This window comes from Ranitomeya variabilis, chromosome 3 (assembly GCF_051348905.1).
Source record: "Ranitomeya variabilis isolate aRanVar5 chromosome 3, aRanVar5.hap1, whole genome shotgun sequence".
In the NCBI taxonomy this organism is placed as follows: Eukaryota; Metazoa; Chordata; class Amphibia; order Anura; family Dendrobatidae; genus Ranitomeya; species Ranitomeya variabilis.
This window is the reverse complement of record NC_135234.1, coordinates 267,956,977-267,982,929: the sequence shown is the minus strand read 5'-3', so window position 1 is coordinate 267,982,929 and position 25,953 is coordinate 267,956,977. Positions and strand designations below refer to the sequence as shown.

The window sequence follows — 25,953 nt, the reverse complement described above, 5'->3', positions numbered from 1 at the left end:
TCCCTCATCCCCATCCTATTATACATGGCCCCCCTCCCCATTCGGGTATCAATGGCCACCGTCAGAAAAACATACAAAAAAAGCCATAATCCATTCTACTTACCTTCCCTACGATCCCTTGCAGCGTCCTGTTCTGATGCCAGCAGCTGATTTATGCTTGTAAGCATAGCATTGAGGAATACTATAGGAGAGAAAAGCGCGAATAGGGCCTTATCCCATGGATAAAATAAGGTGTATTATCAGATTGCACTCACCTGATATATCTTTACCTTAGTGCATGGAAACTCATCAGAGTTGACAGCTGCTGCAGCTCCGCTGGTCAAACCGGTGACCAAATGATTGTATTAAAACTGGAAAGAAATTTGTTTGACACCCGCGCTGCTGTACAAATTCTGGTTCACACAATTTAAGGTTAAAGATGATGGTTTATTCACTCAACGCGTTTCGACGTCAATAGGACTTCTTCAGGAGATGCTATGTATCATCCTCTGAAGAAGAAGTCCTATTGACTTTGAAACGCGTTGAGTGAATAAACCATCATCTTTATCCTTAAATTGTGGGAACCGGAATTTGTACAACAGCGCTGGTGTCATTTACAATTTTTTTTCCAGTTTTAATACTGTAAGCAGCGCGTGGCAGTAACGTCATGCTCGGCTTAAAAACCGAGGACAGCTGCCGGAATACTCACTGCTCTCCACACCCTGGACTATGGATTTGTGGAGCAGTGAATATTCATTCTCTTTAATAGCGGGCACATGTGATTGCCCAGCATCTAAAGGAAGCCGGCGGCTGCGGCTAACAGTGTGTCTGCTATTAAAGAGAAATTAATATTCAATGCTTCCCACGCCCGTAGTCTCTCCCACCTCTCGGCGCCGGCTTCACTGCATAGAGGTGGGAGGGATTACGGGTGTAGGGAGCAGTAAATATTCATTTCTCTTTAACAGTGGGAACAGGGGTTAGACCGCCACAGCCGGGTCCTGCCTTCCCCCCCACCTTCCGATCCACAGCAGGTACATCCGGACTATCAGACTCGCCCTCCATTTTCCTTCAAATTTTTGGAGGAATTAAGTGCGTCTTATAGTCCAAAAAATACGATAAGTATTTGATACAATAGAAAAATAGAACTTAATATTTGGTACAGAAACTTTGTTTGCAATTATAGAGGTCAGCCATTTCCTGTAGTTCTTGACCAAGTTTGGAAAAGTACTCCATACAGATCTTCTCCAGATCTTTCAGTTTTCAGGGCTGTCGCTATGAAATTAAGTTTAAGCTCCCTCCAAAGATTTTCTATTGTGTTCAGCTCTAGAGACTGGCTAGGCCACTCCAGAACCTTGAAATGCTTCTTACGGGGCCATTCCTTTGTTGCCCTGGCTGTGTGTTTCATGTCATTGTCATCCTAGAAGACCCAGCCACTATCCATCTTCAATAGCTCTTACTGAGGGAAGGAGGTTGTTGGCCAAAATCTCGCGATACATGCCCCCATCCATCCTCACATCAATACGGTGCAATCGCCCTGTCCCCTTTGCAGAAAAACAACCCCAAAGTATGATGTTTCCCCCACCATGCTTCTCGGTTGGGACAGTGTTCTTAGGATTGTACTCAACCTTCTTCTTCCTCCTAACACAGCGAGTGGAGTTGATACCAAAAAGGTCTGAACACGTGACCTCATCCTATGCCTCCTTTGGCTCATTCAGATGGTCATTGGCGAATGTCAAACGGGCCTGGACATGTGTTGGCATGAGCAGAGGGACCTTGAGTGCCCTCCTACAAGATGTTAATCCATGATGGTGTAGTGTGTTACTAACGGTAATGTTTGAGACTGTGGTCCCAGCTCTCTTTCGTCATTGACCAGGTTGTTCTGCGTAGTTCTGGGCTGATTTCTGACCTTATCAGAATGATCCTAACCCCAAGAGGCGACATCTTACATGGAGCCCCAGACCAATGAAGATTGACAGTCATGTTGTGTTTCTTCCATGTTCTAATAAATGTGCCAACAATTGCCATCTCACCAAGTTGCTTGATTGTCCTGTAGTCCACCCCAGCCTTGTGAAGGTCTGCAAGTTTGTAATCATAAGAAATCCAGCTCAACTAATTTGTGAACAAACTCCTTCTTTATTCACCAAGAAGTGCTCAGCAGAGGATAAAACAACATGAGCGTTGACAGTTATATGATATGCGACATCAACGAGTTTCTGGTGACTACGCACCCATAATCTTGATGTCTGACATTTTGGTGAGTAACTCTTTTTATGCCAAAAACCACCAGAATAAATATTACAAAGGGTATAATTAATGGTAAACCGCGAAAAAGATAAAAACCCTTAAAAAATACTTTTAATAGATATGCACTAAAATGCTAACCATAAACTTGATAAAACATAATACAAATTACCAACACCAGAGCAGGGTAAAGTTGTACATATAGGGCCAAAAAATGTACCAGATGAGGGTAAAAAAGTGACCCTAAAGGGCTCCTAATGAACTAGCCCTTCCTGACAGTGGAGGTTGGCACCTTATAAATCGATGTGGCGCCCCCACTCCTCGTCGACTGTCCCTCCTAGCCCTCAAATGTCCCTACCAAATACCCACGCCCAAACCCAACACCATTCACACAAGGCTCTATCTAACTAGAATAAGCTGCAAAAAATTGCAACATGAAAATATTAAGTCATTAAGTATCATGAATGTCAAGCTCTGACCTATTAAAAGGGATTTTAAGTGATTTGGTGATTGAAATCACTTAAAATCCCTTTTAATAGGTCAGAGCTTGACATTCATGATACTTAATGACTTAATATTTTCATGTTGCAATTTTTTGCAGCTTATTCTAGGTAGATAGAGCCTTGTGTGAATGGTGTTGGGTTTGGGTGTGGGTAGTTGGTAGGGACATTTGAGGGCTAGGAGGGACAGTCGACGAGGACTGGGGGCGGCACATCAATTTATAAGGTGCCAACCTCCACTGTCAGGAAGGGCTAGTTCATTAGGAGCCCTTTAGGGTCACTTTAGGAATTTTCACCCTCAACTGGTACATTTTTTGGCCCTATATGTACAACTTTACCCTGCTCTGGTGTTGGTAATTTGTATTATGTTTTATCAAGTTTATGGTTAGCATTTCAGTGCATATCTATTAAAAGTATTTTTTAAGGGTTTTTTTCTTTTTGCGGTTTACCACTAACTCATTTATGCGAAGTTCCAGTGAAAACACCAGTTTGTTAATTGATTAGCATAGTTACTGACGAGAAATAAAGTGAAAACATGTGCAATACATATGTAACTGTCAATGCTGATGTTGTTTTATCCTCGGCTGAGCACCTCTTGGTGAATAAAGGAGTTTGTTCACAAGTTCGTTGAGCTGGATTTCTCATGTTTTGATTGCCTCACACACACAGCGTTCTCCCTGCTCCGAACACCTAAGGATAACTACTACGGTGAGCTGGACCTTTTTCTACAACTTTGTCCCTGGTGTCCTTAGACAGCTCCTTGGTCTTGGCCATGGTGGAGAGATTGGAGTATGATTGTGTGTGAACAGGTGTCTTTTATACAGGTAACAAGTTCAAACGGGTGCAATTAATACAGGTAATGAGTGCAGAGTAGGAGGGCTTTTTAAAGAAAAACCGACAGATCGGTGAAAGGCAGAATTCTTTCTGATTGGTAGGTGATCAAATACAGTTGTGCTCAGAAGTTTACATACCCTGGCAGAATTTTTGCTTTCTTGGCCTTTTTTCAGAGAATATGAGTGATAACACCAAAACTTTTTCTCCACAGATGGTTAGTGGTTAGGTGAAGCCATTTATTGTAAAACTACTGTGGTTTCTCTTTTTAAATCATAATGACAACCCAAACATCCAAATGACCCTGATCAAAAGTTCACAGACCGTGGTGATTTTGGCCTGATAAAGGTACTGTCACACAGTCACACTTTGGACGCTACGACGGCACGATCCGTGACGTCGCAGCGTCGTATGAGTATCGCTCCAGCGTCGTAGACTGCGGTCACACGTTGCAATCACGGCGCTGGAGCGATGCCGAAGTCCCTGGGTAACCAGGGTAAACATCGGGTTACTAAGCGCAGGGCCGCGCTTAGTAACCCGATGTTTACCCTGGTTACCAGCGTAAACGTAAAAAAAACAAACCGTACATACTCACATTCCGGTGTCTGTCCCCCGGCGTTCTGCTTCTCTCCACTGTGTAAGCAGCAGAGCCGGAAAGCACAGCGGTGACGTCAGACGTCACCGCTGTGCTCGCTTTCCGGCCGGCCGGCGCTCACAGTGCAGAGAAGCTGAGACGCCGGGGGACAGACACCGGAATGTGAGTATGTACTGTTTGGTTTTTTTTACTTTTACGCTGGTAACCAGGGTAAACATCGGGTTACTAAGCGCGGCCCTGCGCTTAGTTACCCGATGTTTACCCTGGTTACAAGCGAACACATCGCTGGATCGGTGTCACACACAACGATCCAGCGATGTCAGCGGGTGATCAAGCGACGAAAGAAAGTTCCAAACGATCTGCTACGACGTACGATTCTCAGCAGGATCCCTGATCGCTGCTGCGTGTCAGACACAGCGATATCGTATGGATATCGCTGGAACGTCACGGATCGTACCGTCGTAGCGATCAAAGTGTGACTGTGTGACAGTACCCTAACATGCACAGAAGTTGACACAAATGGGTTTGAATAGCTACTAAAGGTAACATTCTCACCTGCGACCTGTTTGCTTTTAATCAGTGTGTGTGCATAAAAGCTGAGTGAGTTTCTGGGATCCAGAGAGACTCTTGTATCGCTCATCCAGCCACTGACATTTCTGGATTGTGAGTCATGGGAAATAATGTCACAGAAAATACTCAAAAAATATATATAGGAATCAAAAAACTCTAGTGTGTGTACATATAATCCCTTAAAACTTTACTTTTATTTCTACTCAATATAAAACCCAGACCCAGAATAAAAGAACTAAGCATAGATACCACATATATAGAAACAAGTCACCAGATTAAATTACCTATTATGGTCCTGGATATACCTACTGCTCACGCCTGCCTTACTGTGGAGGTTGGCACCCTAAGAAACAATTTTTTGGCGCCCCCACTCAACGCTGGCTGTCCCTTTCTCCCCTACAATATCCCTCTCAATACAGGTGGGAAAACAATATAGCTAAGAGCAGTGGTGAAACACAGACAAATAAATCAAATAAATAAACAGATAAACCATCATTTAGACCTAAATAGGTACCTCCAAAATAATATAACAACGTTCCCTACACAACGCATATAATGCGCATATGATACCCTGTAATATCAAAAGATATTCCAATCAGGCGATAGCTGTCATGATTCTAAGCCCATCAGTGATATATAGTCAATTCAGTCAACTCCATAGCCAGACAGCAATTAAAGGCCCGATGTATGCCAGAAGAAGATTTCTCTTAATAAATAATTAGGGTAACTTAGCGTGTGTCGGTGTCACCCCGACGCGTTTCCCCGTTCTCACAGTTCATCAGGAGGAAGTGATATTCATGATGCCGGATGCTCTGTAGATGTATGGCATGATGCATACATTTATTTGATTTACTTATCTGTGTATCTATGCTTAGTTCTTTTATACTGGGTCTGGGTTTTATATTGAGTAGAAATAAAAGTAAAGTTTTAAGGGATTATATGTGCACACAAAATAATGTCACAGACAAAGGAAGAGTTTCCTCTAAAATATGATATACAGTGGGTATGGAAAGTATTCAGACCCTTTTAAATTTTTCACTCTTTGTTTCATTGCATCTATTTGGTAAGACACTCATATTTAAAGGTACTTTAAATACTTTTTCGTATATAAGATGCGGCCACCGCCATTAGGGGCTTATCTACAGCATTCTGTAATGCCTATGATGAAAGAAACACCATTCCTACTGTTAAGCACGGAGGTGGATCTTTGATGTTTTGGGCATTTGTGAGCTACAAAGTCACAGGAAACTTGGTCAAAGTTAAAGGAAAGGTGCATGCAGAACATTATCAGCAAACACTGGAGGCAAATTTGCGCTCATCAGCCCGGAAGCTGCGCATGGGACGTACTTGGATGTTCCAACAGGACAACAATCCAAAACACAAGGCCAAGTCAACCTGTCATTGGCTACAGCAGAACAAAGTTAAGGTTCTGGAGTAGCCATCTCAGTCTCCTGATCTCAATTTCATTGAGCCACTCTGGGGAGATCTCAAGCACGTAGTTCATGCTAGACAGCCCAGGAATTTACAGGAACTGGAGGCTTTTTTCCAAGACGAGTGGGCAGCTTTACCATATGAGAAAATAAAGAACCTCATCCACAACTACCACAAAAGACTTCAAGCTGTCATTGATGTTAAAGGGGGCAATACACGGTATTAAGAAATGGGGTATGTGAACTTTTGATCAGGGTCATTTGGATGTTTTGGGTTATCATTATGATTTAACAAGAGAAAACACAGGAGTTTTACAATAAATAGCTTCATCCAACCACTAAAACCATGAGTGTAGAAAAAGTTTTGGTGTTATTATTTATATTCTCTGAAACAAAAGGCTAAGAAAGCCAAAATTCTGCCAGGGTATGTAAACTTTTGAGCACAACTGTATCCTGGTTGAAAACCTCTTCCAGAGTGCTCTAGACCTCCGACTTGGCCGAAGGTTCACCTTCTAACAAGACAATGACCCTAAGCACACAGCTAAAATAACAATGGAGTGGCTTCAGAACAACTCTGTGACCATTCTTGACTGGCCCAGCCAGAGCCCTGACCTAAACCCAATTGAGCATCTCTGGAGAGACCTGAAAATGGCTGTTCACCAACATTCACCATCCAACTTGACGGAACTGGAGAGGATCTGCAAGGAAGAATGGCAGATCATCCCCAAATCCAGGTGTGAAATTTTTTTAGCACCATTCCCAAGAAGACTCATGGTTGTACTAGCTCAAAAGGGTGCTTATTCTCAATACTGAGCAAAGGGTCTGAATACCTATGACCATGTGATATTTCAGTTTTTCTTTTTTATTACATTTGAAAATATTTCTACATTTCTGTTTTTTTCAGTCAAGATAGGGGTGCAGAGTGTACATTAATGTGAAAAAAATGAACTTTTTTGAATTTACCAAATGTCTGCAATGAAACAGAGTGAAAAAGTTAAATAGGTCTGACTACTTTCCGTACCCACTGTATATTACATGAGTATACCCCAATAGAATTGTAAGAAAATCTTTAGTTTCCTTTCAAGATTAACAGGATTTGGGATACCATACTACAAATTATTCCCACAAATATGGGCATTCTAGCGATTCCATCACTCATGGTGTCCTAAGGATGCTATGAATGACAGCTTTGCCACCTTATGGATAGCTCTGCTGTTAGAATTGTGAGTGACAGGTCTACCACCGAATCTGGGGCTGAAGTGTTAGTATTGTGATTAACAGATCAGCCTTTCTATCTGGCTAGGTCTGTGGGATCTACTCCATGTGTCATCTATTCTGTGTATTTACAGGGCTGTTTAGCTCTGTGATAACTGTCAGACCTTGCCAATTGTAGCTTTGTTCAAGTGGTGTTTGTGTCTGCTGTGCTTTGAGTTGTATCGTAATCTCCGTTGATGACCTTAGAATTTTCTTTTGACCATCCATTTGACTTACCCCTTTGTCTTGATCTGCTACCTTCCTGATGCTCTGACCTCAGACTGTTATCTGACTACGCTTTTGTCTTTTCCCCTTGTCTGTTACGAACACTCTTGGTACTGATCCTGAACCTCTTGGCTATACTGCCTCACAGTATATTCATGAGTAGTGACCATTGTCACACTGAGTAGTTACTAGTGGCACAGGCATTGATTGTAAACAAGATTTGTTATTTTTCACATCCCAAAAAGTAATTTCTTAACAAATTCAGTCAAGGCCATGTTGAAAAAATTGTAATTAACTAGAACTCAACCACAATTAAATCTAATTATTAATTAGCCCCTTACCGACATATGTTGCATCGAATGTCAAAACTTGTGGTTACGTCTCACAAATTGACGCACAAGTTTGTTCTGGCGGTTGTGCGGACACAAGCTATGTCTGTACAATTACCGTGAGGAGCTCGACTTGAGCGATAGCAGAGCTCAGTCTGTAACTGCCAGGGCCAGTGCCTGTTTAACCTTCTAACTGCCGTGATCGATAGTGAGCGTCTAGGATGGGGGTCTCTCTCTCTTTCTCAACCAATCAGCACCCCCACATCCTAATCGCGGGCCGTCGTTGGTTGTCATGACAACCCGAGGTCCAGTAATGACCTTTGGGAATCCCAGCTACGTTTTCTAAAACGTTTTCTGTTTGCATTACATCTGTTAGTGTGACACTTTGTAGTACATGTGCATTGCAATGCATTGCACAAGTGATCAGAATAGTTAAATTCCTTCAAAGGAAGTAAGGGAAAAGGCCCCCCCTAAAAAACTTGTTAATCTATTTTTTTTTTTAAATAGAATTGTTTTTATTGTGTAGATTTAGGAAAACGTAAAAGAAAAATGTGATATCGTTGTAATTGTACTAACCTGAAGAATAAATTTGTCTTATTACTTTTACAATATGGTAAACGGCATAAAAATAAAAAAACAGTTCCTGAATTGAAATTTTCTGTTCTGCCTACCAAAAAGCGGCATAGAAAGTGATACAAAAAAATAGCGTGTCCAAAAATGGTACCAATAAAACTTCAAAAAGCAATAGATAGGGTTTCATTAAAATATAACTTTAATATGCAAGTAAAAATCTAGGTGTATTCTCACACTTCCGACTAGATAATTCAAACCTCAGAAACGGTTAATAAAAAAGCATAACCATAACCTCTGACATAGGTAAGGTTCTCTACTGTTGTTCACACATATACACCCCTTAAATCGTATGCCCACCAGAATACCAGAATGTGCACATATGTTACGGAGTCTCCACCTGGCTTAAACAGAACATCAAAAGTACAAAACTGCACACTGTAAACAACTGATAACAGGGCAGACATAGATAACAGACATAAAATTATGCCAAAACATAGTCTGTTATATGCATAAAAGGAACAGTCTCGCCCACTTATTCTCGTCGTTATTCATATTTTCCGGTCTCTCCATGTCCTGGGTGGGTTATGCCAGGTTGCCTAATGTATTGCCTTCTGACGCATTTCATCTCATGGCAGATTCAACAGGGAGAGTCATCTTGTGGAGTGCGGTACCAGCCCAGCTGCTGCCTATAGGGATATGAGACGTGTCTCTATTTATAATTACTGCACACGACGTTATTGACCCAGTGGTGTCATTGGCATGTGACATTACATCTGGCTATTGGCTATTGCTTATCACTTCCGGGGAATGGAATGCATGTCCAGACTCCCTATGCTCACTGTGACATGCATATGTCACTTTCTGTGGAAGTAGTGGCTGTGGACCAACTTTTCTTTCAATGACCTGCCCTTCCAATATGTTATTTGTGGGAAGTCCTCAATCTTATCACCAATCTCAAAATCCATGTGTTGCGGCTGTGAAACAGCAGCGAGACATGCAACTGTGGCTACTGATTACTGAAACCTAGTATTAGAGCATTCCGAAGATGCTCTATTAGCACTCGAGCATGTTCGGATAGCACCTCATCCGATCACGCTCGCTATCCTTGTCACCATTTGATGAAGCTGCTTGAAAGAAAGCCAAAGATGTGTAAAGCTGTCGTGAACGTAAAAAGAGAGTATTCTTTAAGAAAGGTGTTCTCTAACTTTTGACCAGGCGTGAATATCTAAAGTGTGTGTATGTATGTATGTATGTATATATATATATATATATATATGTGTGTGTGTATGTGTGTGTGTGTGTGTGTGTGTATATATATATATATATATATATATATACATATATATATATATATAAATATATATATATATATATATTGATCAAAAAAATAAAGGAACACTAGAAATACCACATCCTAGAGATCTCTGAATGAAATATTCCAGTCGCAAATTTTTATTTATTGCATAGTGGAATGTGTTGTGTTCAGAACAATAAAACATAACAATTATCATGGTAAATCCAAATGAATATCCCATGGAGGTCTAGATTTGGAATGATACTCAAAATCAAAGTGGAAAATCAAATTACAGGCTGATCCAACTTCAGAAGAAATTCCTCATGACAAGGAAAAGATGCTAAGCATTGTGTGTGACCTCCACGTGTCTGTATGATCTCCCTACAACGCCTGGGCATTCTCCTGATGAGGCGGCAGATGGTCTCCTGAGGGATCTCCTCCCAGACCTGAACTAAAGCATCCGCCAACTCCTGGAAAGTCTTTGGTGCAATGTGACGTTGGTGGATGGAGCAAGACATGATGTCCCAGATGTGCTCAATCGGATTCAGATCTGGGGAACGGGCGGGCCAGTCCATAGCTTCAATGCCTTCATCTTGCAGGAACTGCTGACACACTCCAGCCACATGAGGTCTGTCATTGTCCCCTATGCGGCCCTCCAAAGAAATGCCACCCCATACCATTACTGACCCACTGCCAAACCGGTCATGCTGAAGGATGTTGCAGGCAGCAGATCGGTCTCCACGGTGTCTCCAGACTCTGTCACGTCTGTCACATGTGCTCAGTGTGAACCTGCTTTCATCTGTGAAGAGCACAGGGCGCCAGTGGCGAATTTGCCAATCCTGGTGTTCTGTGGCAAATGCCAAGCGTCCTGCACGGTGTTGGGCTGTGCGCACAGCCCCCATCTGTGGACGTCGGGCACTCAGAACATCCTCATGGAGTCGGTTTCTAACCGTTTGTGCAGACACATGCACATTTGTGGCCTGCTGGAGGTCATTTTGCAGGGCTCTGGCAGTGCTTCTGTTCCTCCTTGCACAAAGGCTGAGGTAGCGGTCCTGCTGCTGGGTTGTTTCCCTCCTACGGCCCCCTCCACATCTCCTGGTGTACTGGCCTGTCTCCTGGTAGCGCCTCCAGCCTCTGGAAACTGGACTGACAGACACAGCAAACTTTCTTGCCACAGCTCGAATTGATGTGCCATCCTGGATGAGCTGCATTACCTGAGCCACTTGTGTGGGTTGTAGAGTCCATCTCACGGGTGTGAAAGCACAACCAATATTCAAAAGTAACCTAAACATCAGCCAGAAAGCATTGGTACTGAGATGTGGTCTGTGGTCCACAGAGGGGGGCTCAGGCATGGGCTTTCTCTCTCTTCCTCTGCTCCTGAACGTATGTCTGCGAACCTGTTCTTTGAGGCTCTGGGACACATTTATGATGAGCCTGATAGAGTGCGTCTGGCAGAGGATTTGGTGATGAGTGTGACACAGGGGAAGCACTCCGTTGAATGGTTCTGCTCAGAATTTAAACGTTGGGCAGCCAATGTATCTTGGAAAGACGCCCCCCTGAGGGGGTTGTTCCGCAAGGGCCTCTCTGACGTCTGAAGGACGCTCTGGCACTTGATCCTCCTCGTGATACCCTGGAGAACGCCATGATGTAGGCGGTCAGGATGGACTGGAGACTCAGTGCTAGAGGAGTGATGCAACAAGAGACTCCCTTGTACTGCAAATTGTGTAAATCTGCACCTGTATCTGAGCCGATGGAGATTGGGTCAGTTTTGGTTATGGAGAAAGAGAAGGCACCGTAGAGACAACCTACTATGCTTTTACTGTGGAGCCTCTGGACATTGGAAAAAGAACTGTCCATCCTGCCCTTGTTCAGTGAAACCGTCAGAGAAACGACTGAGTCTCTGCAACAATCGAGGAGGTTGTCCAGACTCCCAGGTACGTTTTTTCTCGCTTGCAAAAATTGTGCTCCAATGGGAATTGGAACTTGTTGGCGGTCCTGTGGTGACCACCGCCTTTGTTGACTGCGTTCTTCCATTAATTTGATTGATGCCCAAGTTGTGATTCTAATAATATAGGGACTGTCAGGCTGAAAGACCCTGTTAAAATTGTGGCTGTTGATTCATCCCCTCTTTCCCGAGATGGAATTTGCTTCAAGACTGATGTCTTTTCTCTGAAAGAGGGTTCCACTCTCATGGAAAAATTAAGTTGTTTTGTTTTGAATAATCTGCCTGCCGGACTGGTATTGGGGATGTGCTGGCTGCAACGCCACAATCCTGTGATTAATTGGGTGGTGGGGGAGATCATTCAATGGGATGTAATGGTAATGGTCCGTGTTGTAACCTGGGACCTTTTGTTAAACCGGTAAAGTCTGTGTCGGCTGTCGATCTGGAGGGTATTCCGGAGTACCTGAAAGACTTAGAAGACGTGTTTTCCGAAAGCGAGGCTGAGGCGCTTCTACCACATCGACCTTGTGATTGTGCTATTGATTTAGTCCCAGGAGCCAAATTACCCTCGTCTGTACAATTTGTCTGGGCTTGAGCGCCAAGCCATGAAAGAGTACATCACAGAGAGCCTCCGCAAGGGGCATATTCGACCCTCTGTCTCACCTGTGGCAGCGGGGTTTTCTTTGTGAAGAAAAAAGATGGTGGTTTGCGACCGTGCCTTGACTTTCGGGAACTGAATAAGTTTACTGTGAAGAACACGTATCCTCTTCCTCTGATTCCTGATTTATATAATCAACTCACGGGGACCAAACAGTTTTCTAAGCTTGACTTACGGGGGGCTTATAACCTTATATGGATCCGGGAGGGAGATGAATGGAAAACAGCGTTTCTGATGACCGAGGGGTTGTTTGAAAATTTGGTTATGCCCTTCGGTCTCACTAACGCCCCTGCTGTTTTCCAGAATTTCATTAATGTTGTTTTTTCTGACCTGATTGAGCGCTATGTGGTCATTTACCTGGATGACATCTTGATATACTCAGAGGACACTCAGTCACACTTACACCATCTACGTACAGTTCTTATGAGACTCAGTGAGAACCATTTATACGCTAAGCTGGAGAAGTGTTCATTCTTTATGCAAGAACTGTCTTTTCTGGGTTTAATTGTATCAGGGGAGGGATTCCGCATGGGTCCGGGGGAAGGTTCAGGCCATTTCTGATTGGGTGCAACTTCATGACTTAAAGGGGTTGCAACAATCCCTAGGCTTCGCTAATTATTATGGGAAATTCATTAAAGGGTTTTTGCAGGTGGTGAAACCATTGACGGACCTCACTCTTAAAGGGGGCGGATGTAAAAAATTGGTCAGCGGTCGCAAAAAATTCCTTCCAGACACTGAAGAAATGTTTTACTTCAGCACCCGTGTTGATACAAGCTTATCTGTCAAGATCTTTTATCAGAAAGGTTGACGCTTCGGAGTTGGGGGTGGGAGCAGTCTTGTCCCAGGGTCTGTCCACCCTTAGTATCCTTGAACCTTGTGCCTTTTTCTCAAAAAAATTCTCTTCGGCCGAGAGAAATTATGATGTCAGCAACAGGGAATTGTTGGCTGTTAAATTGGCCTTCGAAGAGTGGAGGCATTTTCTGTAGGGGGCTATTTACCCCATTATGGTCATCACTGAACATTAAAAACCTGGCCTATATCGAGTCCGCTAAGAGATTGACTCCCAGACAGGCTCAGTGGGCACTTCTTTTTTTCTCATTTTCATTTTACCATTACGTTCCGACCAGGATCTAAAAATGTAAAGGCTTATGCCTTATCCCGAAGTTTTGATTCTGTGTCCCCTCCAGAACCTCCTTCCTCCATTCTTCAACTGGTTGTGGTTGTGGCAGAAGTCTCATCTGAGTTACAGAGAGGGATTTTGAATGCACAAGCTCCTGGGAATAAGCTCCCAGGTAAATTGTACCTGAACATTTCCGTCTCACTCTCCTGCAAGAATTTCATGATTCTGTGTTAAGTGCACACCCTGGGTTTGCAGCAACCCAGGGGGCAGTAGCTAGGGGTTTTTGGTGGCCCACTATGGGTACTGTTGTCAAAAGGTTTGTAAATAATTGTGGGATGTGCGCTCGCTCTAAGAGCTCTCTGGTCCGGCCGGCCGGGGAATTTGGTACCTTTGCCAATTCCGGATAAACCATGGACAAACCTGTCCATGGACTTTATCAATAATATTCCATCTTCCAAGGGCAATTCAGTAGTATGGGTAGTTATTGATAATTTTACGAAGCAAGCCCACTTTGTGCTGTTACCTGCATTACCTTCTGCTGAAACCTTGGCTCGCTTGTTTATTCAGCATATAGTTCGGTTGCATGGGGTCCCTGTTAATGTGGTGTCTGACAGGGGTGTGCAATTTGTGGCCAGGTTTTGGGGGGCTTTTTGTATGAAGTTGGGGGTTAAGTTGTCATTCTCCTCTGCTTATCACCTGGAATGTAACAGACAGACTGAACACACCAACCAGTCGGAACAAATTTTGAGATGCCTAGCCTCTTCCAGACAGGACTGGTGTGAGGTATTGCCCACGGCAGAATTTGCGTTCAACTGTCGTATTAATCAGTCTACTGGCAAGTCTCCCTTTCAGGTTAATTATGGGTTTGTTCCGCAGTTTGGAGAATTTTCCCGCATAGATTCTGGTTGCCCTGGTGCTGCAGGTTTGGTGCTACAGTTAAGAACCCTTTGGAGGGATTTTCAGGAGGGGGTCAGCTTCTGCGTTGGCTGTGGGGGAGAAGGTGTGGTTGTCTACCCGTAACATCAAACTTAGGATAACCTCTATGAAGTTGGGCCCCAGGTTTATTGGTCCATGCAAGATTGTAGATCAACTTGGTGGCCTATAGATTATAGTTGCCCACCTCCTTCAAAATATCTAATCTCTTCCACAGGTCCCTGTTAAAACCTGTGGGGATGGTTTAGAGAAGATTCTTCATCCAATGTTCTGCCAGTGTTGGTAGAGGGTCAGCTGGAGAACGAGGTAGGGTGCATCATTGAGTCACTGTGGGTGCGCCGGAGGCTTCAGTACGTAATCCACTGGAAGCGATATTCCATTGAGGATCAGTCATGGGTTCCGGTCAGTTCTGTGCACGCTGATCGACTGGTGTGGGCTTTTCATGTCAGATACTCTTAAGCCTGGGGGTCCAGTTGCCCCCGTTAAGAGGGGGGTACTGTCATGGTTAGGACATGGTTAATGTCCTATTCTCTCAGGGTTAATTTTGCTGGCCTCTTTTTGGATATGGGAGGGGTATTTATACTCACTCCAGACTAGGATTTCCTGTCAGCTAAACGTTTGTCTAATCTGTGTGCCTGACCCAGGAGTGTGTGCCTGGTTTGCAATTGTTTTGCATGCTCTCCGTGCGTAAGGGTACCGTCACACAGTGGCATTTTTATCGCTACGACGGCGATTCGTGACGTTCTAGCGATATCGTTACGATATCGTTACGCTACTGCGATCAGGCACCCAGCTGAGAATCGTACGTCGTAGCACATCGTTTGAAACTTTCTTTCGTCGCTGGATCTCCCGCTGTCATCGCTGGATCGTTGTGTGTGACAGCGATCCAGCGATGCGTTCGCTGGTAACCAGGGTAAACATCGGGTTACTAAGCGCAGGGCCGCACTTAGTAACCCGATGTTTACCGTGGTTACCAGCGTAAAAGTTAAAAAAAACAAACCGTACATACTCACCATCTGATGTCCGTCAGGTCCCTGGCCGTCTGCTTTCCGCTCTGACTGTCTGCCGGCCGGAAAGTGAGAGCAGATCACAGCGGTGACGTCGCCGCTGCGCTCTGCTCTCACTGTACGGCCGGATCTCAGTCAGAGCAGGAAGCAGACGGCAAGGGACCTGACGGACATCAGATGGTGAGTATGTACGTTTTTTTTTTAACTTTTACGCTGGTAACCACGGTAAACATCGGGTTACTAAGCGCGGCGCTGCGCTTAGTAACCCGATGTTTGCCCTGGTTACCCGGGGACTTCGGCATCGCTCCAGCGCCGTGATTGCAACGTGTGACCGCAGTCTACGACGCTAGAGCGATAATCATACGACGCTGCGACGTCACGAATCGTGCCGTCGTAGCGATGTAAATGGTACTGTGTGATGGTACCCTTACTCTGCTCATTTGTTCTTTTGGATTTCTGACCTCTGGCTTCTCTTCTGACAATCCCCTGTCTCACCCCTTTTGTACCTTGTGATCTCCTGGCTCCGATCTTAGCTTGTTTGACTACTCTCCTGTGTATATCATCTCCTTTGCACCCCGGCGTCTGGCTCCGCCCCGACCACCTCCCACTCTGTCACATGGTTCAGGTCCTGTTCGTTATCTGTTTAGTAACCCAGCGTTTTGCTCAGCTCCCTTGCTGCTGTGTGCAGCTCTCCCCACAGAAGTATTACCCGGCCTGCTCAGGACACCGACACTTGTCCCGGTGCCCACGCTGACCGCCAGCCCTGTCAGCAGCCACCGGGAATACTTACTGAGGCTGCAGGGGAGCGCGGACATGTTCCGGAAACGCCGGGGACCTCCGCACTGAGACCATGACTCATGTATAAGCCGAGGGGGATCTTTTTCAGCAAAAAAATGGCGCTGAAAAACTCGGCTTATACACAAGTATATATGGTATAAATGCCTGAAAAATCGCAGATTCAAGTTCCCTAAAAAGACTAAAAAATAAAAAAATACAGTTTTCAAATAACAAAAAATATATAAAATGTTTATATCACACCCTTTTCCCCTGTAAAAATAATGAAAAAAAATAAACATATCTTTTATATCATTGTCTAAAAAGAAGTCTGATCTATCAAAATATAAAATTATTTAATTCATATGTTAAAGGGAGAAAACAGAAACAAAATTAGAACTCCAGAATTTCCAGTTTCCTCTCGCTGCAATTAAACTGTAATGAAATTTAAAATGCAATTAAAAGCAATCAAAATGTCATAGGAATCCCATCATAGTATCCAGTGGAAATGTCTGCTCCATCGACAGCAACATTTTAAAATGTCAGATTTAAAAAAAATAGTGACACAAATTTTATTTATTTATTGTTTTTACAAATTTCAGAATTTTTTTCACCACTAAAATATACACACAAAAAAGCAAGTTTTGTTTTGCCGTACTAATTGTACTAATGTTTTGAATCCTAATACCAGGTATTGTGCACTGCAAAATGAACTCCATAAAAACAAAAAACAATGATGGAAGTGCATTTTTTTTTCACAATTTTATTGCATTTGGATTTTTTTTTTCTCGTTTTCCCTTAAGTTGGATGGAAATATTAATTATACAAATATGGTACATTATTGTTCATTTGATAAACTAGATGGTTTCTATGCAATGAGACTGTATTGTAGACTTGAGAAAGGCCATTTGGCCAAAATGTTGCTCTATTTCTGTCTCCTCACTGCTGTGATGTTTTAAATATTTTTCAATAAAGATTGGATTTTTACAAGAATCTCTGGTGCCTCTGATATCTTTGAATTTGTTGCTGGTTATGGAAAAATGAATAGCGCAAATCAAAACTACAACTCATCCCAAGTTTTGATAAGGTTATGTTGATAGGAAAAAAAAAACATTGAACACCGGGAGGAAAAAACAAAATCTCAAAAGTTTATAATTCTTTCATGATTACAGGGTTATGTGATCTAGTTTGGTCTCTCTTTTTTCATAAATGTAAAGGAGCACTGCCAACACTTAAGTACATTGACTTGGAGAGGCAGGGAATTTTGTAGGGATCAATGATTCTTTAGCACCTCAAGCCACAAACATAAATTTTTAGGTGTCTATTCTTTGGTGCATTGTTGCACCCATCACTGACTGTCCAAGTGATGGGTGGATATTATATCATTTATTTTTTATTTTATAATTTAGGTCTTATTATTATATGTTAAATGTGTGAACATTGTAGAAACAGCAAAAGGATTACGGTAACTGTGAACTATGTAAATGATAATTACTAACAAGTTTGTTGGTGGCCACTTTGCTAGAAAGCGGGTCTCATTATTGGGAACACTTACTACAGATGGGGTTTGTCCAGACTTGAGCAGCTGTTTTAGCTCTCTGTGCCTGAACTTTGACTTTAGATTATATTTACATTATTTTTTTACAACTTCTTTGTAGCTACAGCACAGAAAGAAAATGATCAAGGACAAAACACTAAGGAAAGCCAAAGGCCATCAAATGCAACCTTAGATGCAGAAGTTCATCCAGAAACTTCTCAATATCTGCCACAAACAGAGACTCATTCTGGAATTTCTGAGCACCATGAAGCAGATAGTGATGATGACACAGTCCGGTTACCACCGAGAGCACAGTCACAAAACAGGTCAGTCATAAACAGGTATCAGTCTTTAGTCATTTGACAGCAGCTTAATTCACTCTTCAGTATGGTGTTCAAATTCATCTTCTGTCAGGGGTCAGCATGATATGTGACACTCCAGGGCGAAGCTGATTATGAACCGGACTGTAGGACTAATTTGGGGCATTAACAGGAGACTCAGGCTATTACTGCCCTTTTAGCTTCTGTTGCCATGCAAAATTATAGGAAATTAAGAGCGGACTAGCATTCAGCTCCTCCATAATTTAGAGAAAGATTGTCATAGCTAAGTTGGGTGTCTTGACGTGGTTTAATGTTGTGTGTTAGATTCAGTCATTAAACAGTTAAAGACCGAGCCAGGCTACTAACACCCATTCCTGACCAGACAGATTTTTTTCTCATTCAGATATTCAAGTAATTTTGCTTTTTTATGTCACTGTCCTATTTTCACTTACAGTTGAAATGTAGCCTATTGGTAGCATAGAAGGGCTGTTTTGGTCTCACGACCCAGCAGCTGTTATGGACTGACCTAGGTTGGAGTAGTGGTATTGCAACCAATTGGGGCATCACCAGCAGGTAGCGTAGTCCAGGATAGCCAAGAGTCGGTTCACAGGAGCAGCAATGTAGTTTTAAGGAGCAGTAGGTAGCGAAGATAGGGATAGCCAGGGGTCGGTACACGGAGCAGCAGTTGAATCTCGAGGATAACTAGCAGGTGAAGCTTGACTAGAGGCTGGTAGCTCAATAATCTCGGAAGGGAGTGCAATACCAGGTTTAATTAGGATGTTCAATCACTATGGAGGCAATCAGAAACAACATAGGTACAAGTATTTGGGTTAGCACGGAACTGTCCAGCAAGCTGAATAGCTCAGAGGGAAGAGCTACCACCTGGTGCACAAGAGCTGCTAGTTTCGAGTCCTGCCACCAGCTCTTCCCCTATACATAGTGATCACATAACCAATGTGTATGGTGGAGGAATTGCTATCAGCACTTACTATTACTGCATATAAAGTGCTTGTTAATCGCTGAATATACAGTGATAGAGAAGGCAGAGACTGTAATAAACTGTGTATGCCTTCTCTACAGAGACTCCGATTGTCTCTGACAGCCAGATCCCTGCTCCCACAGCTGCACGATCCCATATAACTGCACTATAGTAGAGTGACGTTATAGAACATCACTGCAGAGTAAAAACCTGACCACTCAGACTTTTAAAATCTTTGGGCATCAGGAAGAAGTTAATAATTAAGCTGAGGACATTTATTCTTGGAAAGTTTAGACTGTAATAAAGATTTTATTTGTTATATGTTGATATATACAGTATGCACCCAAAACGTAGATTTGAAATGCTTGATAAAGCAGCAATCCAGATATTTAGATTTGCTATTATGATGCACTGTGGGCTATATGTAAAAGCTCTTCTCTTTGCCTTGTGTATATATGTACCATAGGTTGTTTGCCTCTCCGCTTTTTCTTTTTTTTAAAAGTGGTTTACCCTAGGCTCTTTTCATGCTGCCTTTTGCAGTGCCCACCTGTGGTTTGTTAGGAGGGTTCCGCAATAGAAACCTTAAACGTACAGTATCTGTTCAGAATATGTGAGCATCCTGCGTGGCCTATATGTGCTACCATGGCCTGCAGTGTATCTTGACTTGTCTCCTATTTAGCACCTCTGGGATGTCATGGGTTCATAATTGCAAAGTGAGCTGCCAGCAGCAGATCTTGATTATTTTCATGCCCAAGTCCAATCAGTGTGGCAGACTATTCCTCAGTCAACCAATAATGCCTCATTGATAGCATGTCAAGGCGTAAGTGCGTGGATCTACACATCATGAAGATTTCTATTGATCCTGTCATTTCAATATTTCCACTTTTTTTTTATGTTGTAATGTTGAGGTTTGTGTGTGTGTGTGTGTGTGTGTGTGTGTGTATAATACATATATATATATATATATATATATATATATATATATATATATATATATATACTGTATTTGACACACACACAAAAATAAGTATTTGACACACTGCTGATTTTTCACGTTTTCCTGCCTACAAAGAATGGAGTCTGTAATGTTTATCATAGGTACACTTCATCTGTGAGAGAATGAGTCTAAAAATAAAAAACAGAGAATCACATTTTATTATTTTGAAATAATTAAATTGCATTTTATTGCATGATCTAACAATTTGATCACCTACCAACCAGCAAGAATTATTGCTGTCACAGATCTGTTCGTTTTTCTTTAAGTAGTCCTCCTAATCTTCACTCATTACATGTTCTAATTGCACCTGTTTGAACTCGTTACCTGTATAAACTCGTTACCTGTATAAAAGACACCTGTCCACACAATCACACTCCAACCTCTCCACCAGGGACAACATTGTAGACCTGCCCAAGGCTAGGATTGGCTACAGGACAAAGAAACACACAGCCAGGCAACTAAGGAGTGGCTCTAAAAGAAGAATTTCAAGGTCCAGGAGTGACCTAACCAGTCTCGAGGCCTGAACTCAATAGAAAATCGGGATTTTAGCCCACTCCTTCATGCAGATCTTCTCCATATCTTTCAGGTTTGGGGGCTGTTGCTCGACAAGATTGAGTTTCAGCCCCCTCCAAATATTTTTTTTGGAGGGTTCAGGTTTGGGAACTGGCTAAACCACTCCAGAACCTTGAAATGCTTCTTATGGAGCCATTCCTTAGTTGCCCTGACTGTGTGTTTTTGGTCATTATCATGCTGAAAGACCCATCCACAACTCCTTTTCAATGCTTTTACTGAGGAAAAAAGGTTGTTGGCCAAAATCTCGCAATACATGACCCCATTCATCCTCCCTTCACTACGGTGCAGTCGTCCTATCCCCTTTGCAGAGATCATCCCCAAAGTGGGATGTTTCTTCCACCATGCTTCATGGTTGGGACAGTGTTCTTGAAGTTTTACTTAACCTTATTCTTCTTCCAAACACGAAGAGTGAAGTTGGTGTTAAAAAGTTCTATTTTGGTCTCATCTGACCACATAACCTTCTCCCGTGCCTCCTCTTTATCATCCAGCTGGTCATTGGAACTTCAAACGGGCCTGGACATGTGCTAGTTTGAGCAGGGGGACATTGCGTGCCCTGTAGGATTTTATTCCATGACAGCATAGTGTGTTACTAACAGTAATGTTTGAGAGTGTGGCCCCAGCTCTCTTCAGGTCATTGACTAGGTCATCTCGTATAGTTCTTGGCTGATTTTTGACCTTTCTCAGAATCATCCTTACCCCATGAGATGAGATCGTGCATGGAGCCCCAAACAGAGGAAGATGAACAGTCATCATGTGTTTTATCCATTTTCTAATAATTGTGCCAATAACTGTTGTCTTCTTGCCAAGCTGCTTACCTATTGTCCTATAGCCCATCCCAGCCTTGTGCAGGTCTACAATTCTGTCTCTGGTGTCCTTAGGCCATGTTCACATGTTGCGGTTTTTACGGATCCTGCCTGATGGATAGATGTAGATAGATATATGGATAGTTTACTACCCTAGAACCACAATTCGCCTATAAACGTACCAAAAATCTGGGTGATCTTTTAGTCCATAACCGCCTTTTACCTGAAAATCTTAATTGGCTTGAAAAATCTTTACCGCAGGGAAACCACAAATGTGGAAACTGTAATTACTGCCATTTACATCTAACGCAAAATCCCCTTCGTATAGGTGCGACAATACACACGGTTCGGGATTTTATCTTATGTAGAAGTAAGTATGTAGTATATATAATCTATTGTCCATGCCAATTTTTCTATATCGGTAAGACCATCCGCCCCCTGTTTATCAGATTCAGGGAACACTATAAATCAATTTCCACAGGGAAAGGTTCATTGCGGCTAATTGAGCATATAAAAAACCGACATGGTGCAAATCCTGAAGTTCTGCGGTTTGCAGGTCTGGAAATGGTTAAAGTCCCACCCCAAGGAGGAGATCGAAATAAAATGTTGCTTCAACATGAAGCAAGGTGGATTTTAAACACCAATGCGCATGGTCCAATTGGCTTGAATGACAAGCTGGATATGGCGGTGTTCTTATAGAAAAAATACACGATATAATCGCAGCCTGAAACTTTTTAGATAAAGTACTTTTTGATCGCTGAGTTGCGATCATAGTATGTCTTTGTATGCTTTTCTATTGCAAATTGTACTTTTAATTATTGTTTGCACAGTTGTACATTTTTTCACGTTATTGTCCATCCCCTTAAAAGGAAGTGACATGTGTGTTGTTTGCACTTGGACCCGTGGAAGCACATTCGTGCGAAACGGCCGTCGTCCTCACCTCTTTCCCCGCACCCTCTCCTGTTTACCCTCCTGCCGCCTCTCCATGGAAGTCTAAACGCTGAGTTCAGCGAATAAAGGACATTTATCACAGCTACGTTGGGTGAGTGCCTGATCTATTGTTTGCTTGTTATACATAAAGTCTGGATTTACTTTCCTTCGGTGCACCACCCTCATGTGCTGATGTCTTGGAAGTGTGGAAGTCTGCACAGCTCCGTTTAATGAAATTAACCTGGTAAGAGCATTTCACCGAGTGCCGCAAATTACTCTGAATCTTTAAACAGTTCATCAAAGACTTGTGTCGGCGTGCTGAGCACAGGTGGCAAATCACCAGGTGGAATAAGAAGCACATTATGGAAAATTCGGAAGAAGTATTAATGGATGCAGACATGAACACTCCGAGGGAGTCTGGTTTACTGGCAGGCAGAGAGGGTGCGGTGGAATTCTTTATGGACTGCAACCATAAAGATGAATTGGAAATGATCAGCACAAAGACATTAGAAATGAAGATTCAAACATTGGCTGAAAAAGAAATAAAATTGTATTGGACTATAAAATCGTTAAAATCTTACGTAGATTGCAACCGTGTCCCAAGAGGATTACGTGTATACAAGGACATTTCACAATTTTCGGAAGATGCGTCTTTTAAAGAAGCATGGGAGCAAATCCATCTAGAATGCTCACAAAAACTGCTACTATTAGTAATTTCGCAAAATGAAAAACAGTACGAGCAATTATGTGATCAACTGAACAAAGCAAAAAGAGAACTTTGCGCAAGAGTAGCAGACACGCAGTTTAACATGTTCCTGAAAAAACTGGAGAAAAAACTGGTAGTAATTCAGATTGAAACAAAACAAAAGAAAAAAGAAAAATTTCTGCGGGATAGAAATGATTTTGTATCAGGGCAGGTCTTCTCCTGGAACAAGCACAGGAGAGGATTTTCGTTTAGGAGTCGCACTAATAGAAGTTTCTACAAGAAAAAATCAATGAAAGACGGATGGATTACGGATTCAGACTCGAGTGGAGTGGAGGAACAGGGAGATGAGCGCAATACGGCCACCGCATCACAATCTACTGAAGTCCCTTTAGGAAGAAAATTAGACGAGGGGGCCGGGGACATCGTAAAACAAGAGAAACGCAAGCAGGTGTCGTGGAGGAAGTGAATAGAACTAATGACCAACTTCGAGTAATTAACCTGTCCAATAAAGTGTTATCAGCTGATCAGGAGCGAGTTTTATCCTTAGGTTTAAACTTTTGTATACCTGAACAATTCAATTTAACTAACTTCAAAATAGATCTCTTTAAAAGCATAAGAAAAATCCATTTGCACAAGCATTTTGCTAGTAATAAAACGAAAACGCAGACGAGAAGTGAACCAACAACAGAGCTCCCGGCCACCATAGGAAATTTAGGTTTCATGGCTTTCCCACCTGTTGACAACAGTGAAATAGATGATACAGCGTTATTGGCAGGTCTGTGTGACGGAGCAGACGATGTTGGAATTGCCAGAGAGAAAGATATTTGTGGAACAACACCTGAACCCTTCAAAGGAGGGATTAAGTCTAAGTATATGCCAGTTATTTCCCCGGGGAATTCTATAGATTTATTTCATGATTTGGTCCTGAAGGATGTGGAAGCACTTTTGTATCGTATACCCCAAAAAAATCTAACACAGAATGAGGAAAAAGCGTTGCAAGAAATGCAACAATGGAAAGATGTTGTCATCAGAAAAGCGGATAAAGGGGGTAACATCATTATATTGGATAAAAACTATTATATTACGGAGGCCTTATCCCAGCTTAATGACAAAACAACTTATGTACCATTAAACAATAATCCCACGACAAAATTTAGAGAAAAATTACGTGCTTTATTAAACAAATTTGTAACGCAGGGCACCGTATCTAAGGCTAGAGCAGAAAAATTGCTGCCTGAATACCCTAAAACTCCACACTGGTACAGTATTCCCAAGATTCACAAGAGTGCTACACATCCTCCAGGACGCCCCATAATCTCGGGGAAAGAATCACTAACCGAGCCTCTCTCACCATTCTTGGATTGGCTCCTAAAACCTTTATTACAAAAAATCCCGTCCTTTGTTAAGGATTCAGGAGAATTTTTATCAGTTTTGAATAAAATTGACTGGCAATCTAGCTTCACCCTGGCTTCGATAGACATCGTAAGCCTATACACACGGATTCCCCAAAAAAGTGGTTTGGAAGCAATTAAAAAAATTCTATTGAACACTGAGAAAGACATGAATTTTATAACCTTCATTTTGGAAAGCCTAGAATTTGTGTTATCGCATAACGCCTTTAAATTCCTGGACAAGTGGTACTTGCAATGCACAGGCACGGCCATGGGAACGCCGGTCGCATGCGTTTTTGCGAACCTGTTCTTGGCGGCCTTTGAAGAGGAATACATTACATCTATTTCGAATCCCTTCCTTCAACATATGAAATTATATTTAAGGTTTGCTGATGACATTTTCATTATTTGGGACGGTTCAAAAAATGCCTTTGACCATTTTGTAGAGCATCTAAATTGTGTAAATAAGGAGAATATGCGATTCACGTCCACCTATGGCGATAGCCAGTTAGAATTTCTAGATGTAAAAATCAATGTCATCAATGGTGACCTCGTGACTAAGGTACATAAAAAACCCACGACCACAAACAACTTACTCCATTATAATAGTGCACACCCGTGGAGAACAAGAAAAAGCATACCGTACAAGTCAAATGGTTCGTTATAGAAAGATAAATAATAATGATGCAGTTTTTAAGGAGCAAATTGCAGAGCTTAAAACAGGATTTTTAAAAAGAAACTATCCCGCTAGTATACTGATAGATGCTGAACGCAGAGTAGAAAAATTGTCACAAAATGCGTTGCTAAAAAATCGTAAAAAAACTCAACAAGGGATACAAAAACAACAAAAGTTTACCTTTGCCTTTACTCATAGCCAAATGGACAGGGAAATATACTCGGCAATAAGAAAAAATTGGCACGTCCTGCAAAGCGATCGAGAGCTCTCTAAAATTACTACCCTAGAACCACAATTCGCCTATAAACGTACCAAAAATCTGGGTGATCTTTTAGTCCATAACCGCCTTTTACCTGAAAATCTTAATTGGCTTGAAAAATCTTTACCGCAGGGAAACCACAAATGTGGAAACTGTAATTACTGCCATTTACATCTAACGCAAAATCCCCTTCGTATAGGTGCGACAATACACACGGTTCGGGATTTTATCTTATGTAGAAGTAAGTATGTAGTATATATAATCTATTGTCCATGCCAATTTTTCTATATCGGTAAGACCATCCGCCCCCTGTTTATCAGATTCAGGGAACACTATAAATCAATTTCCACAGGGAAAGGTTCATTGCGGCTAATTGAGCATATAAAAAACCGACATGGTGCAAATCCTGAAGTTCTGCGGTTTGCAGGTCTGGAAATGGTTAAAGTCCCACCCCAAGGAGGAGATCGAAATAAAATGTTGCTTCAACATGAAGCAAGGTGGATTTTAAACACCAATGCGCAGGGTCC

General features: G+C 42.3%; 1 protein-coding gene across 8 annotated transcripts in view; it reads left to right on the top strand.

Moving 5' to 3' along the window:
• The window catches only part of DCAF6 (DDB1 and CUL4 associated factor 6), a 618,531-nt gene that overhangs the window by 379,943 nt on the left and 212,635 nt on the right, over window positions 1-25,953 (top strand). For all 8 annotated transcript variants that reach the window (XM_077295474.1, XM_077295473.1, XM_077295472.1 and 5 more), the window contains one exon: window positions 17,914-18,118. In XM_077295474.1, the coding sequence (XP_077151589.1) occupies window positions 17,914-18,118 (205 nt within the window). The remainder of the gene's footprint in view (window positions 1-17,913; window positions 18,119-25,953) is intronic.